The sequence below is a fragment of the Nanorana parkeri genome, unplaced genomic scaffold (assembly GCF_000935625.1).
Source record: "Nanorana parkeri isolate BGI_ZX_2015 unplaced genomic scaffold, ASM93562v1 scaffold98, whole genome shotgun sequence".
NCBI classification, from domain to species: Eukaryota; Metazoa; Chordata; class Amphibia; order Anura; family Dicroglossidae; genus Nanorana; species Nanorana parkeri.
Genome location: NW_017306366.1, coordinates 2,290,165 through 2,306,591, shown reverse-complemented (window position 1 = coordinate 2,306,591; position 16,427 = coordinate 2,290,165). Strand labels below are relative to the sequence as shown.

The window sequence follows — 16,427 nt, the reverse complement described above, 5'->3', positions numbered from 1 at the left end:
GGGGGGGGGGCACCAGTGCAAGGGTTAATAAAAGTTTCTTAACTGATGTAAAAGTTATTAAAGCACCAGCAGAATGCTTTAGGACCTTCAAGTGTCTGTAAATGAATTGGCTTTCTTAAAAGGTGGGGGCCAGAATCATTGGATTAAATCTGGCACTGCCCCTGCTGCACATTTCTAGTGCTGGGCCGCAGTTGCTGGAGGGTTACTGGTGAGTTCTCTCTCCATTTACCAAAACCTGAGATAGTAAATGTGAGTAGATTAACTGTATCCTAATAAAGAAAGGCCTGTCCCTGTGCGTAGCCTGTGCACATTGTTGCAAGCCTCCCTGCTTTGCTACGCTAGATGCGGTCAAGCGACGAGGCTGGTGAAAAAACTCTAAAGCAAATGGTTTGGCTTAACATAGATGCATTGCAGGCTGTGTTTTATGAGAAATCCCAGTCATGTAGAACTGGCAGATAGACAATTATAGGCACTAGATGGGGCAGTTCCGGCAAAATCATAGATTAGATGCGGAGCTATAGGCAGCCTGATCTACTATGTTTTGGGTTAGTTTGCTATATATTGATTGTTGGCGTTATATCATCTTTAGGATTCATATTTGTCCCCTAGGCTGATGTTCATGAACTACTAAAAAGCTGTGCAATGTATTATTTTCTTTAGTACATCACCTTAGATCAACTCCATGATATACTGGGAAACATGATGCCAGGCACTACCAATAGTGCTCTTCCTTCTGAAGGTTTTGATGCAAAACCAAACCATAGTGCTCATTCCTGTGAAGATCCGTCTTCTGTTCATCACTGCTCTTCATCATCCTCCTCTTCTCCCTCCATCTCCCTGGAGGTGGGTTCACTACCATAAAGCTATCTTTATTTTCGCTAATATTTATGATCTTGCTTGGTGTCTGAGATTCTGTTGCAACAGTTGTGCAAAAAATGGTTTACCTGAAATTTGTTTAGTCAAATCTTCATTGTATATCAGAAGAGAAACTGTAACACCTACAGTCAGCTTTGGGCTTTCAAGGGAGGTCAGAATTGCATTCACAATCTGACCTCCTCAGATGCTACTGCCAGATGGGTCCATATCAATGGAGAAGGGATAAGTATGCTGCCACCACCACTTATCTCATGGGGGGGACGAGAGTGACTGGGGTCAGCTTTTCTTACCTGCCCGATTGAATGCCCCAACAGCTGAATGGTTAGGTTTGGGGCCTTCATAGACACAAGATTGTTACCCCATCCTGGTGAGAATGGCTTAATTGAATGACCGTCATCTCATGTCTAAAATTAGCTTTAAAGTAGTTATCTACATTTCCAAGCCTACCTTGAATGTTTATGGGGCAGAAACGGCCATACATACCCCACTGGGTGGAATAACGATTAGAAAACTTTGCCTGATCACTGTTGTTTTTCCCCTGACTAGCCAGCACCATAGGTGTCTGCAGCTCACTATCCCCCCTTCTCATTACTTAAACACAAATGGTCATACAATGTGAACCTTTGTGTTTAGGAAGCTATGACCTGTACAGAAGTCTGAGGACCATATATTGTCTACAACTGCCATTAGGAGTGCTTGGATGAGACGGTCCTGGTTTGGTTGATATCCATAGCCATTACAAATAGTTTTCCAGTATGTAATATGTCTTGCATCTTCTTGATCTAGGATTGTTATGGGTGACACCACTATTTTTTCTTTTTGTTTCACTTTTTTCTTTCTGCCTCATTCTCATGCTTTTTTACTGCTTGTTTTATCTTTCCCACATCATCAGGTGAATTCACAGATTGAGGGTCATTCTGCACCCATTCCTCCTCTGACAGACTGGTATCAGGAATTTGCATCTCTTCCCTCCAGCACTGTTTCTTCCTCCCCACCTCCCCTTCCTGCTAAGTCTCATGCCTCTCGTAAGGCCCAGCAGGTAATCCCCCCCCCCACCACCCACCCATCCCATCCTGCCTGCATAGCAAAGCAAATCTTAATAGAGAAGGAATACATCCATTCAAATGTTAGTTGACATTTGTAGAACTATAGTCATAGATATTAGACGCATGTTTATGAATTGTTTGAAACCACAAAATGTTAAATTGTTCCTGTGTGAATTAATTTTTAAAGCTGAACTCTGAGCACCATAATGTTTATTTAAAATATATTCTTCTATTGCCACAAAGGATATAAATCCACTTTGTGTGCACTAAATGCATTCACAAACACAGATATCACCTTGAAAATGTACAGTAGTGGTGATATGATCATTGTGCTGCACATATCCTGTACAGAGAGCAGAGCTGGCATACCATCCCACTACATGCTGCCTCCTCCAAACTACTGCAGGGGGGCTGATACAAGACCAGTCACCCTGCACAAGGAGAGAGAGCAACAGTGACCAGTCTTTGTTACAGGAAGCACTGAGGCAAATTGCTGCACAGATCTAGATCACATGCACAAAGAATACCAGGATTTAAATAAGAATGCACATGCCCCTTGGATAAAGACAATATTTCTAGCCTGGATTTCAGCTTTAAGTTCATTACGTCTATGCATGTTATAAAGTTTGTTACACAAATATACAAGTAACATAACTTTTCTGTTAGATTTCTTTGTCTCGAACAGAAATGGATGGTGGTAGAACACTGCCGAGGATGAAAACAGTTTCTCCTGCTTCTTCCCACTTCTCGGTTTCTACTTTGGGAAGAAGTGTTTCACCAAAGGTAAGTAAATACATTGCTGACATTTCCTTGGTTTTGTATATTTTTCAAGCTTAAAAAGCACTTTTGATTAGTTTTGTTAACTTACAAATCTCCCTCTTCTTCTCGTTAGAGTGCACCTTTGACACAAAATGGTTCAGGAAGTCTTTCCCGTGGATTGGCAGTCACTCTGCAGGATATTCAGAGTAAGAGGCAACTAGCACTACTTCAAAAAGGTGACAGAATCTTGTCCAGCTGCATTGAGTCTAATGTTTCCTGTCCTCGGCACTGGAAGGTTCTTGTACACATTCATCTGTGCACCCTCAGTTATCATGCTCCATCCCCCTCTCTGCTCTCTTCAGTGTTGCATTCCTCCCACCCTGTTCTTCTTTGCAGAAGGGCACCCCATGTTATCTGTTCATTGTACTAGAGGTTTCTTACACACATTATCTTTACGCATTCATGGACTTGGGCATCATGCACTTTTTTATAGTTTCTTCCTCATTGTCACACAAGTGGAAGATTTCCCTGTTTTAAGTGTGCAAAGTGGTGAGTGGGAATATGGTGGCTTGGTTGGCACATAAGCACAATGTGCTCACCAACATATAGGAGTTTAGGGTAAAATGACTTTGCAAAGTTGGCATATGTCAGCACAACCCCAATAATTATTCGGCACATGCTTATGGAAAATGTCAGTTCCCATTTAGCAGGCACATAATTTAAAGCTATTCTAATGGTCACATGATTACCATATGCATGCAAGGGAGCGCACATTTATCAGATGTACTCCTGCAGCCATCTTTGATGAGCACTGTGTGCTGACTTACTGAAGCTGTACAGGTGGCCATGTTACATTTATGTTTAGCTATACACAAATATGACTGGCGCAGCCATAATGTTGTTTTGTCGTCCCCTTATCTTTCTAAAGCAGGGGTGGGCAAACTCTGGCCCTCCAGATGTGGTGAAACTACAAATCACATAATGCATCTGTCTCTGGGAGTCATGCCTGTGGCTGTGAGAATCTTGCAGTACCTCATTGGATTTGTAGTTCCACAACAGCTGGAACGTCGGAGTTTGCTCACCCCATTTTTAAAAACACTATTTAAACTGAAGTATTATGAAACACCATAACTAATGACACAACTAACTAAAACGCATCATTCTGCATTGGCTAGTTAAAGAACATTTTGCTAGTTAAAGGAGAACTATGAGGTGAGTGCTTTTCACTCACCTCATAGTTCTATCCGACCTGTGACAATGAGACTGTCACAGGTCGGCTCAGTAGATCGGGAGGTGAGCGAACACATACCGGGTTCGCTCGCCTCTCGATCCTGTCACGGCTCTCTGACGTGACAGGGGCTGGATTCCCCTCTCCCCGCTCCGATCTGCCAGCGCTGACTGGCGGAACGGACGGGGAGGGGGCGGGTACAGCTGGCTCTGCCTTTAGATAGGCAGAGCCAGCTGTCACTCACGCAGCTGGGCGGATCCCGTCATCTAAGCTGTAGCTCGCGGTATACTGAGCTTAGGGTAACGGGAGGACGCTAGTTTGTGTCCTCCCGTTACCCTAAGGAGAACTATGGGGAAAAACACTGACCCCATAGTTCTCCTTTAAACATAAAATTTACTCCTATCTGCATTAACTGTCTGGCATGTAATAGATTTGACATTTCTCTGATAATTAAGTTAGGTTCTTAGAACGTACTACCCTTGCTCTTCATACTGCTGTTGCCTGTCAGTTATTTATAGAATCCATTGATTTCAGTGGGGAAACTTTTGACACATTGATAGGCTCAGCAGCAAGGACAGCAAACGAAGCAGATTCAACAGAACAATGGCATTTTACATCAGAACTGTGATAACTAAGTATAACTGGCTTTTCACATATATATATAAATATATGTATGTGTGTGTGTGTGTGTGTGATGTAAAATGCTATTGTTCTGTATGTATGTGTGTATATGTACATATATATATATATGTTAGCAAAAAAACATAATGATGTAGAACAGGGGTAGGCAATCTCGGCACTCTAGCTGTAGTGGAACTACAAATCCCAGTGGCTGTCAGTCTTGCATTGCATCATGGGTATTTTCACCACAGCTGGAGTGCTGTGGGTTGTCTACCCCCAATGTAAAGGGTAAATGGTCTCAACAGGGTTGCATAATATTTGATTCTATAGGATCACAAGGTACTAATAATTTGCATACAGTTGACAAGACTTTGCACAAGCACAGCATTTAGCACTACCATTAAAACTTCTCCTCTTCTTTTCCTGACATCTTGACTTTCTCATTCTCTCAATCTGCACTCAACTGCCAATCTTATGTATCTGCTTAGCTGGTGACCTGGACACAGAAAAGTCCCTTGTAGCTGAATGCACAGGTAGCCTAGAAGTGTGCTGTGTGTTATGTACGATAGAAATTAGCTAGACTGCGGCAACAGTCAAATGGCACTCAGTTTTACTTTTTATGTATGTTTGGGAACGCACTTTTTTTGCCTGACTTGCATGCTTTTTAGTTGTTCTAAAACACTACTGTATGTTGCAAAAAAAGAAAAAAAAACTCCTGCTTAAAACAGAACTCCAGACAAAAATGACTAGATAAAAATGACTGGCCAGCTAAAAGAGAAAATAAAAAGGCAGCTTTTGTTGCAATATTCCCTTTCCAACCAGAACGCTCTTCTGCAGTACTTCTATTTCACTACAAGATATTCTCATTCTGATGGCAAGCATCATTCAACCCACTTTCCCTGAGCACAGACAGTCCTGGACCTACCCAGCTTGTGACTGGAGAGTACAAAGAGAAGTAGCACAGTGATGAGCTCTCTGTCACTCAACATTCTTCTCCTATAAGTATGCTTCTTGTCACTTCTGAAGTAGAATAAACAAAGGATCAACACCAGATCTTCAAGAAGTAGCTTAATTCAGCTGTCCAGCAACACACAGCAATTCAGTCACGTTCAGTTAATATGGGCTTGCATGCCCCGTTTTTATAGTGTTTCAAACAAAATAATCATATGTTACCTTGAATTACCTCCAAAAAATCAGATCATAATGACACCTGTACTCGTATTTCACTGTGCCAAGACCATTAGATGGGCCTTCTTCTCTTCATTAAACTCCCTCTTGTCAAGGTTAGAGGACAGCTGTATTGGCATTGAACCTATTGTTCATTTAAAAAAGTCAGAGACTTATTTATAATTTTCTGTTCTTTAAACCCTTGTGACTTCTACCTATAAGGCCTAAATGCTCTACATGAACTCTAGTTACCTCGATCTACTAAAACTTTTTGCCCTACATGAACTCTATTTACCTCCATCTACAACGCTAAATGTTTCATGTGTTGCTTATTCATACAGCTCATTATATATGTGTTTATATGTAGATGTGATGTTTACACTATATAATTGTGCACTATACAAATGCAGGACTTATTATTTAACTTTCTCATTATTCTCAACAATAAATTGCAAATATGAATATAGAGGATTCATCTTAAATGTATCTATTATATTATTAATAATAGTGTGCATGCAGACATCAATATAAAATATACGGGTTATTATCAAAATCCCTCTACACCACATGAACTGATTGTCTCCTTGTGCTGCTTCTTCCTCTCACTCTCCAGCCCTGCTGAACAAGGACTACAAGAGGATGATACCAGATCAAAGTCAGCTACTTACACAGCTTGCATTAAAATAACTCAATACATTTAAAGAATTAATTATAATTACAAAGCTGCATTCATTTGTGTCTGTTATATCTGCCTAGAGTTCAGCTTTCAGCTATATTTTTCTGAATTTGGATATGCACCAAGTAGCTTTATATCTAACTGTGATCAATTGTATTGCAAATCTGTACAGTAAAGAAAAAAAACAATAGCTTGATGGTTTGCACTGTAAAAAAATGTAGCATAGATAATAATTAGGTTGAATTGCTTGGTTGATGTTAACATGCTAGTATGTGTGCGCTAGAAGATGTGTTGCACAATATATTGAAATGTATACAATGAAGATCGTGGATGGCAATGTTTATAATTATGTCTGTTCCTACAGGACAGCAAGTAATAGAAGAACAACGCAAGCGCCTTGCAGAGTTAAAGCAGAAAGCTGTTGTTGAGGCTCAGTCGCAGTGGGATTCTCTCCATTCAACCCCTCATCAAAGCTATCTCCCGATTATGCATCATTCCATTCTGCATCACCAGCGGCCTTTGAACTCCCGTGATGATGACCCTGCACATGGCTATGACACTTTGAGCTTGGAGAGCTCCGACAGTCTAGACACTAGTGTTTCCACAGGGAACTCGGCGTGCTCTCCTGATAATATGTCTAGGTGAGGTTCTGTGATTATACACCATGCCCAGTTTGCTTGTTTTCTGTAGCGTTCTCTTATACGCCACTGCTTGTTATTCTAGTGCTAGTGGTCTGGACATGCTGAAGATTGAGGAAATGGAAAGGATGCTGCTGGAGGCTCATGCAGAAAGAGCAAGGCTTATGGAATCCAGAGTAAGTTAATGCAAATATCAGTCAACATTAGTTTCTGTATTATAGGGAGGAATGTAAACTTTATTATAATAGAGATAGTGGTATATTTTTAATACATTTTCAAAAAGAAATTGAAGCCATCTATTTGTCGCAGAGATCCTCGGACCCCTCACTGGTCCCACTGACCACGCAGTTGGTGAGGGAAAATCTCCCTTGCATGGTCACATATAGCATTGTATACAGCATACCTCTTGTGTTCTAAACTTTCTCCATTCATTAAAGGAAAGAAGGGTGACCCGACTTCTTCTGTGACATTATAGCAAAGAAGCGTGGTATGGCCTAATTAGTTTTTAATTTATCCCATGAAAGTGTGTGACACCTTCTGGACACTTCAGCTGGCGATACACTAATAGATTTCTTATGATTCAGACTTTGGGCTGAACAAATAAAAACCAAACCGATTCCCCCATCCACACTAAACACATTGGATGGATAAATCTCCTGATGCGGCTATTGTACTCTCACTCTGTCAGAATACCTGAACAGTGACTGCAGCTGATTGGATATAGTCATTGTTCACTTGAAAAGTTTTTGGCCAGGCTCCTTCGACAAAAGTTTGGGTAATCGACTTTTGTCAAGCCAGCAGGGCCACCCACTGTAAGAATTTTGGCTGATTCCTTTGAATCGGACAACATTCTAACAGTGTATGGCCAGCCTTACATTTAAATACTTAAAAAACATCATCGGTCTCACTTTGTCCCCCTTTGTGTTCATTTACCCCACTGGGCTCTCCCCCTTCTGGGTTCTGTGTCCTAAGCCTCTTGATTGGCCATGGTGGAATGATCTTTGCACAGGACCTTGTGTACTGAGCTGCACATGCTCGGCTCAGTGTACACAAACTGACAGGTAGTGAGGAGCAATTATGACAGAAGAGAAATTGAGAGTCTCTTCTGTCATAGAAAAACCCGACCTGTCACATTTCTTTTTAAAACAACATCCCTTCCACTTTAAAATGTTATTAACCCTTGGAGTGGAGCTACCCCTGCACTGCAAGGGTTAAGTGCTCGTTTTGGTCTAGGGCTAAAAATAAAGTTATACTTACCCGATCCTCAGAGCTGGATAGTTCTTAGGCCGGTCCCTGGAGCTTTTCTTCCCCTCCGCTAGAGCGTTCTAAGGTCTCAAAGCCATCACGTTCTATACACAGTGTATAGGATGTGATGGCGCTGAGGGACATACCATCACTATACCAGGAGGAGACAAGTTTCATTAAGCGCTGTCATAGCAGGCCGGTTCGGAGGATCGAGTGAGTATACCCTTGTTTTTTTTGCCCTGGACAAAAAAGAACACTTAACCCTTGTAGTGTGGGCGGTAGGCTCACTGCAAAGGTTAATTAAAAAATGACCGGGAGTTCTTCTTTAACCACCTGCTGACCGTACATAAATGGCCGGGCGGGCGCCTTCTAGATGCGGGTGAGCCAGTCCGGCGTCTGTAGAGCCTCCCGATCGCTTGTATGTTGTGCCTTCATGCGCCCCCCCCTCTGCCGCTGCTGCGATCCCGGGCTCCATGCAGGCCCGGGACTGGCACTGTGGCTCTGTGCAGGGAGATCGGAGGGAGATGAGTACACGACCTCCCTCTGATCTCACCTGCGGTGTTGTGAGTGCAGAAGTGATGTTCATTACATCAGTTCCGCATTCAGCTGTCACTCTAAGGCTACAGCAGCCAGAGAGAATCTGGTGAAGCAGATCTCTGCTTCTTTGGGGGTCCCCTGATGTCTCCATAAACAGGACCTGTCACTGCAATTTGATATAACATTGGGAGTTTCTTAGCCCCCTATGTAATAACAATAAATTTAAGTGTAAATAAAAATTAGTCGCATAAAAAAACCCCTGCAGACATTTTTTTAAAGTCCCCCACATACCTGCGCAACCATGCGTCAGGTGCGCCTACTTGCAAAAACGACGATTGTGCTCATTACGCCACACGTTGCATATCATCGCAAACGTCAGAGTGAGAGCAATAATTCTAGTGCCATCAATCACTGATAACACTATACTGATGAACGGTAAAAGCTTTTAAAGTGTCACCTATGGCTAATTTTCGGTGTGGTAGTTTTTAGAAATTTCGCAGGCGTGCACAATTTTAAAGCTTGACATGTTTGGTGTCTATTTACCTGACGTGACCCTGTATTTTATCATTTCATAAAAAAATATAGTTTTTATATATATATATAGTAAAAAATAAAAACCCCAGTGGTGATTAATACCACCCAAACAAAGCTCTGTGTGTCCCCAAAACATGGTATAAAATTAATTTAAGTACAGCGTTGCATGACAGAATAAATATCAGTCAAAGTACCGCAGCGCTGAATACTGAAAAATGGCCTAGACAGGAAGGAATGTGTAAACACCCTGGTCATCAAGGGGTTAATGTGTATTTTCCTGCATATTTGCATGTCTAAAGCACAGAAAAGGGGGTATTAAGTCTTGCTAAAACACATTTTCTGTAGTATCACAGTGAAGGCCCTTCCTTGGTGGTTATGTCAGTAGTTGTATCACCCACGGTTGGGCTGGATTCATACATTTGCATCCAAATTGAATGTTTTAAGGCAGGCGCTGATATTTGTTAATTGAGCTTTTGATACATCTATAATTATTTATTGACCACAATCCCTTTAGGGACCTGGTGGTTTCCACTAAATCATGTTACCAGTTCTGAGCTTGGTTGGGTTTAAAAAAAAACAAACATCTTCTAGTAATTTTATACACTAGCTCGTCTTCAATTTATGTTGGCTTTGGCTGTTCCCACTTTTGCCGAGCTCAAATATCTTGTCTCAGAATTGATTATTTAATACAAATTAAAAGTGGTCATAGACTTAATGTGAATGGAAACTCCAACAACGAACTTCTTTTATTTGCTCCTTTTTGGTCTGTTAAAAATAGGATAGAAAGCATTTTGTTATTTCTGCTCAGTAGGTGCAAAATACTTTCTGTTCCTTCCAGAAATCCAGGGCTGTCCCGAGCACACTGGAATGTTATCTCAAACAGTTCCCAGTTCTCAAGTGTATTAGAAGTACAGAACACTTCTCTCCGAGGTTATGGAGTGAGGGAGGTGTGTCCTGTCCAGGGGTGACATCCCTGCACCTCCATGGACACAGTGCATTGAGTGACCATTTTCGCCCTAGGACAGGAAGTGTATTAGCACTACAGAACACTTCTCTCCAAGGTTATGGAGTGAGGGAGGTGTGTCCTTTCCTGGGGTGACATCCCTGCACCTCCATGGATACAGTACATTGCGTGACCATTGTCACCCTTGGACAGGAAGTGTGTAAATGGTAGGATTACCAGGTGAAAATTAAGGGAAAAATCCATGAAACAACCACACATAAGGACTAGTAAGCTGCAAAATATTACAAATTTGCTCTTGGTTTTAGATAACCATTAATAATGTAACAGTTCTCATATCGTTTCGAGTGGTTATGGCGAAAGGCCTATTGGTAGCGCATATTTATGTTTTATTGTTGACCCTGATGATGATGGTGATGCAAGGGCTTTTTGTGACTCACTTGTAGGAACGTGAGGTTGAAGCACGCAGAAGAGCATTGGAAGATGAAAGGAAGAGGAGAGAGGAACTCGAGAGGCGTCTACAGGATGAGACTGCTCACAGGCAAAGACTTGTAGATAAAGAGGTCAAAATGAGAGAGAAACATTTTTCTCAGGTCAGTCTTGTATCCACAGCTTATGCAATATTCTGTCTACTGATTGTGTTTTTAATAATATTGGTAATGTATTTCAATATTTCATTGATTGCTGCCCTTTTTTCCCTTCTTAGGCTCGTCCTATGACTCGTTACTTGCCTATTCGGAAGGAAGATTTTGACCTCCGTACCCACATTGAGTCTTCGGGTCACGTGGTGGACACATGTTCTCATGTAATAATAAATGAAAAGATGTGTCGCGGCTTTCTAACAAAGATGGGTGGTAAAATTAAGTCTTGGAAGAAGCGCTGGTTTGTCTTTGATCGCTTGAAACGCACCCTATCCTATTATGTTGGTAAGCAGTTGCCTGTTCTGTTGAAAATAGAAAGCGTTATTTGCTGACTGCCTACCACGTGTGTGTCGCTGCCATTTACATTACAGTTATTTGCCCATTATGTGGAATTATAAGGGAACCAACCAGCTTTGCACTAATTTGTGAAATACACTGGGCCTAATGTATTGTGAACCTAATGTATTGTGAACTATTGGGGTATGCATTCTGTCACTGCCTGCTTATGAAAGATCCAGGCTGCATGTCTAAAAATTCGACTTCCTTCAGGACAGTTGGCCTACTGCTGTTAAAGTAAGATCATTTGGCAGCTTAGAAGTGACATGAGGCCAACTTTCCTAAAAGTAATCTCATTTAATTTCATGCAGCCAGGATTTTACGGTCTCCTTCCCTCCCCCCTTTCCAGGCAGAGGGGATGAAGAAAGAGTTCAGACTTCACTGTGTACTCGATAGGTTAGAGAACCTAATGTGTTCTTTTTAAAGGGCAACTTAAAGCGGACCTTTACTCATATCTTTAAAATAATACCAGACACGCCTTTTAGAAATGTTTAGTAATAACAATCTACAAACAGATACTTCTAGATACTTGTCGGCTTAGTATTCTTTGCATCCCTTATATCTCTTTTCTTCCCCAGTCTTCTGACAGTGGCCATGTTTACTAAGGGCAGATTACTAGCTCTCAAATGTGCCCTCAATTTCTGGCACATGTGACTAGACATGTGACTAGGACATGTGACCATGCACATCATCTCAGTGGAAAAAATGCCTTTCCCTGAGATCTCCTGAGATTACTGATGAGATTTCCCAGCAATGCTCTGTTAGTGACAAGGCAATCCCAGTGTGCATTGCGTTGGCAAACTGAAGTAAAAGCAGGAAGTGAATGTTCTGCAAGTATTTTACACCTGACATGTCTGTGTTATTATTAGTCATCATACATAGAGGGATGAATTGGTAGAATTTCATGTTTGAGTGTAAAGGTTCGCTTTAAGCCAAGCAGCAAAGTACACAGTAAAACCTGCATATAAGAACTGTTTCACCTACCAAATCCCAAATGATTTTGTAATGTACAAATTCTATTGGTGATCCCAGCCCTTGTGCTTACAAAGCAGTGTTTTCCCTTTTAAAAGACTTGGGTAAGAACTACACAGGCAATGATGATGTAATATTCTTTCTTTGTCTTAAATTAATAATAAAAATAATTGAATATGGGAGAACTACACAGGCAGTCTTAATTTCTTTCTACTAAGATATTTAACCACTTGCTGACAGTCACCTGATAGAGCTACACAGCAGATTTGTATTGGTTTAGTTCTACCTCTAAAATAGCTGACCAATAATGGTTAAAGGAATGGAATAAATTATTACCCTTTGGGGTAGCATGAAGTAACCTCTTTTAGCGATCAAACTCACATGAAGGAAACATTGCTACTACTTGCTACATTTGTAGCTGTTTCATACACAGCTTTTTATTTCCAACAGGGTTATTCACAAAAGGGTGAAGAGTTTGGAGAAGGCAGGAGAAGTGAACAATCTAGAACAACATAGCTGAACTGGAAAGTGAGCTGATTTGGAGAATGTTTAAAAATCCGTTATGTTGTTCTAGATTGTTAAGTTCTCCTGCCTTCTCCAAACTCTTCACCCTTTTGTGAATAACCCTGCAAGTGTTTAGCAATCATTTGCTACACCCAGTGATGTACTGTGATTTTACTAGCAGGGTAGAGCTACTAAATTCCTAGCCTAATGAGTGACTGCCAACAAGTGGCTGAATCTTTTAGTATCAAGATATTAAAATGTAACTAAATGTTAACAAAAGTATTTTTTTATTTGCTAACTTATGGTCTGCTATGGATACCACTGAAAGTGTTTTGTTATATCCGTTCAACGTGTGCAAAAACAAACTACCCGTTGATCATGTCAGAAATTCAGAACTGCTCTGTACCCTGTGCCCACTTCTGTGTTATCTAATGGAGTTGTAATCTTTGTACTACAGAATAATTAGTCTCAATGCTGTGGAAAATGGCCTAGGAGAGGAGTTTGAGTAGTTAAGCAAAAGAAAACTAAGTAGAGCAGACACCACGCACAAAAAAGCAGGAACAGCAATTAGGAGCCAAGTGCATTTCTGGCAGGCAGATCAACAGGTATTTTTCTGTACTTGCAGGGTCCTTAACCAGTTGCCATCCGCCCGTTGAAAAAAAAACGGACGGACGGTACTGCTGCATCAGTGGGTTGCCGTCTCCATACGGCATTTTTTTTCTGCTTGCGCGCGGGCAGAAAAAAACCGTGCAATGCATAGAGCCGTTACCGACTGTTTAACATATACCCGATCGGCGGCTCTATAGCCAGCCGATCGTGTGTATGTGCTGGTGTGTGCCCCCCACGTCTGCTGCCGCCGCCGCCCCCCCTCACCTTCAATCCCGGGATCCACTAGCCCATCTGCGGCTCGGGAGGGTGTCGGGAGGAAGAGGGAGGAAGATCAGCTCCTTGCTGATCTGCCACCGGGCTGTGAATGCAGAAGTGATGTGTATTACATCACTTCCGCATTCACCTGTCAGTCATCTGGCTGCTATAGCCAGAGAAAAGAAGCTGATGAAGCAGATCTCTGCTTCATCAGCTTCTTTTGGGGTCCCCAGGTGACATCCAAATTGTCCCCCACCCCCACGTTTACGCACATATAAACGTAAATACGCGTCCGGTGCACCAGCGCGCGAAAACGAAAATTGCGCTACACACGTTGCATATCGCCCCGAGCGTCCCAGTGAGAGCAATCATTTTAGGGCCATCAATCACTGATAACACTAAACTGATGAGCGGTAAAAACTTTTAAAGCATCGCCTATGGCCAATTTTGGGTAATGTAGTTTTTTGAGGTTTCGCGCATGCACATAATTTTAAGGCTTGACATGTTTGGTGTCTTTTTACCCAGCGTGACCCTGTCTTTTATATTTTACCAAAAAATTGGGTAGTAATAAATGTTTTATCATTTTAATATAGGGGAAACTGTTTTTTTTGTTTTTAAATTAATTTCTGTATTTTTTCCTTAATATAGTAAAAAAATTAAAACCGCAGTGGTGATTAAATACCACCAAAAGAAAGCTCTATCTGTCCCTTAAAAAAATGGTATAAAATTAATTTCAGTACAGCATTGCATGACGGAATAAATGTCAATCGAAGTACCGCAGTGCTGAATACTGAAAAATGGCCTGGATGGGAAGGGGATTTAACACCGCGGACTTCAAGTGGTTAAAAGGATAAACATGGAGAAATGTGCATGTATTGCAGAGATGCACTGCATTTTTTTTTTGTTAATTTTCCCTTACATACAATTAAAATGTTCCTGTGTAGATTAGCCATTAAATCTCAACTTTTGAGGCAGAAGAAATAAGAAAAGAAAAGCAAACTTTGTGCCATGTCCAGCTATTTATTGGTGGTTGGGGGTGCATAGAATGGTCACTTAGTTTATGTGCAGTGCACAAATGAGATGCTTCTACCTGTCTACATACTTTCAAGTGGATATTTCATAATTGTAGAACATTTGTCACATAAACCTGAACTGTAAATCCTTTATATCTATCAAAAAACGTTTTAATCCATGACAAAAGTTTCCCAAAGCACATTGGATTTACTGAAGAGATGGCACGGCAGTAAAAGTTAATGAATTTTGTAAACAACTGAATGTTTTTCAACATAGTGGCAAATCTATTGAGCGCAAAATGAAAAGGAGACCAAAGCTACATCTGGAAAAAGAGAAAAAATCAGTCTGACTATAATGAAGAATATATGTACAAAATCACTCCACGTTTCTTATAAAGGATTATTGCACTGTTTGTAAAGTTATCCTTCAAATTAGGGATGCACCGATATGTATACGCCGAGACATATCGGCCGAAAATGGCACTTTTGGCTAAATGCCGAAAGTGCCATTTTTCTGCTGATTTAGCGGTGCATCCGCGTATTCTCTCCTCCCCACTGGGAGTTGCTCTGTGTCCCAGCTGGGAGGAGAGCGCTGTCACAGATCAGGGGAGCAGTGTGTGCGTGGAGACAGCCAGCGCTGTCACAGCAGGTTGAGCTCTCCTCCCACACCACTTGCTCAGCCTCATGTGACAGTTGTCAGGATGGAGAGCGGGTACAAACACTCAGTGATCGCTGAGTGTTTGTACGTAATTGAGGACAGAGTATGTTTACTATATCCTCAATTATGAATGAATGGGAAGCAATCTACATCCCCTCCTGTTCATTTATAGTTGTGGTTATAGTAAACCCACTATATTCACATGTTATGAATGAAGAGGAACACTCAGTATAGAGGATTCCTGTTCATTTATAACAGGGGATGCAGAAAAAGGGATTGAGGACTCTGTGTTCTCAATCTCTTTTTCTATTTTAAAAGGGAAATATCAGGGGTCTGTTTAGATGCCTAATATTTCCCTGAAGACCCTAAAAGTAAAGAAAAAAATAAAAATATTTAATAAAAATAAATAAATACAAATAAAATATTTTAAAAAAATACGTTTATAAAAAATTATAAAGTTAGAAAAAAAAAATTATTTTTCGGCCCGACATTTTTTTTTCATTTCGGTTTCGTTTCGGTATTAAATTTTCATTTCGGTGCACGTCTGCTTCAAATAGCTCTGCCAAGTCTTATAACTTACCTGTCCTTGGTTCTTCACGTTCGCTGCTGTACGACCTGCTGGAAACCACAAAGCCACCACTCCCAATGGGCAGGCCTGTCAGTTGCATTCTTCACAAACATATGATCCTTAGTCAAAACAGTGTTGATATCCTAAAATGTGTCCCCTTCTTTTTTATTATTCTACTTGAGTACCTTGTTTGGTAAGCACTCATAGCAACTAGGGATGCACCAATAACGATGCTAGTATTGGTATCCACGCCGATACCAAGTATTTACTCGTATTTGCCCAAATGCTCCGATACCCGAACTTCCAGTCAGAGGCAGTGCCGTAGGGGAACATGGAGGAGGCATCCCGGGCAGTCAGGAAGGAATGACCTGCTTCCTGATTGGCTGGGAATCCAGCTTCCCTGCCAATCAGCATGAAGCCAGCCAATCAACATGGAGCCGGCTTCCCGGGCAATCAGGAAGCCGGGCAGCGTGTCATTACCTGCCGCCCGGCTTCCTGATTGCCCGGGAAGCCGGCTCCATGCCAGCGGAAGCACCGATATCGGTACTCGGTATCAGCAAATACCAAAAGCAAAATATCGGTA

At 41.4% G+C, this 16,427-nt stretch overlaps 1 protein-coding gene across 1 annotated transcript in view; it reads left to right on the top strand.

Annotated features, from left to right (window-relative positions):
- Positions 1–16,427, top strand: part of PHLDB1 (pleckstrin homology like domain family B member 1) — a 130,490-nt gene that overhangs the window by 108,042 nt on the left and 6,021 nt on the right. The window contains exons 15-22 of the mRNA XM_018552853.1: positions 661–843; positions 1,769–1,915; positions 2,589–2,705; positions 2,815–2,917; positions 6,738–7,014; positions 7,097–7,187; positions 10,735–10,881; positions 10,995–11,214. Of these exons, the coding sequence (XP_018408355.1) occupies positions 661–843; positions 1,769–1,915; positions 2,589–2,705; positions 2,815–2,917; positions 6,738–7,014; positions 7,097–7,187; positions 10,735–10,881; positions 10,995–11,214 (1,285 nt within the window). The remainder of the gene's footprint in view (positions 1–660; positions 844–1,768; positions 1,916–2,588; positions 2,706–2,814; positions 2,918–6,737; positions 7,015–7,096; positions 7,188–10,734; positions 10,882–10,994; positions 11,215–16,427) is intronic.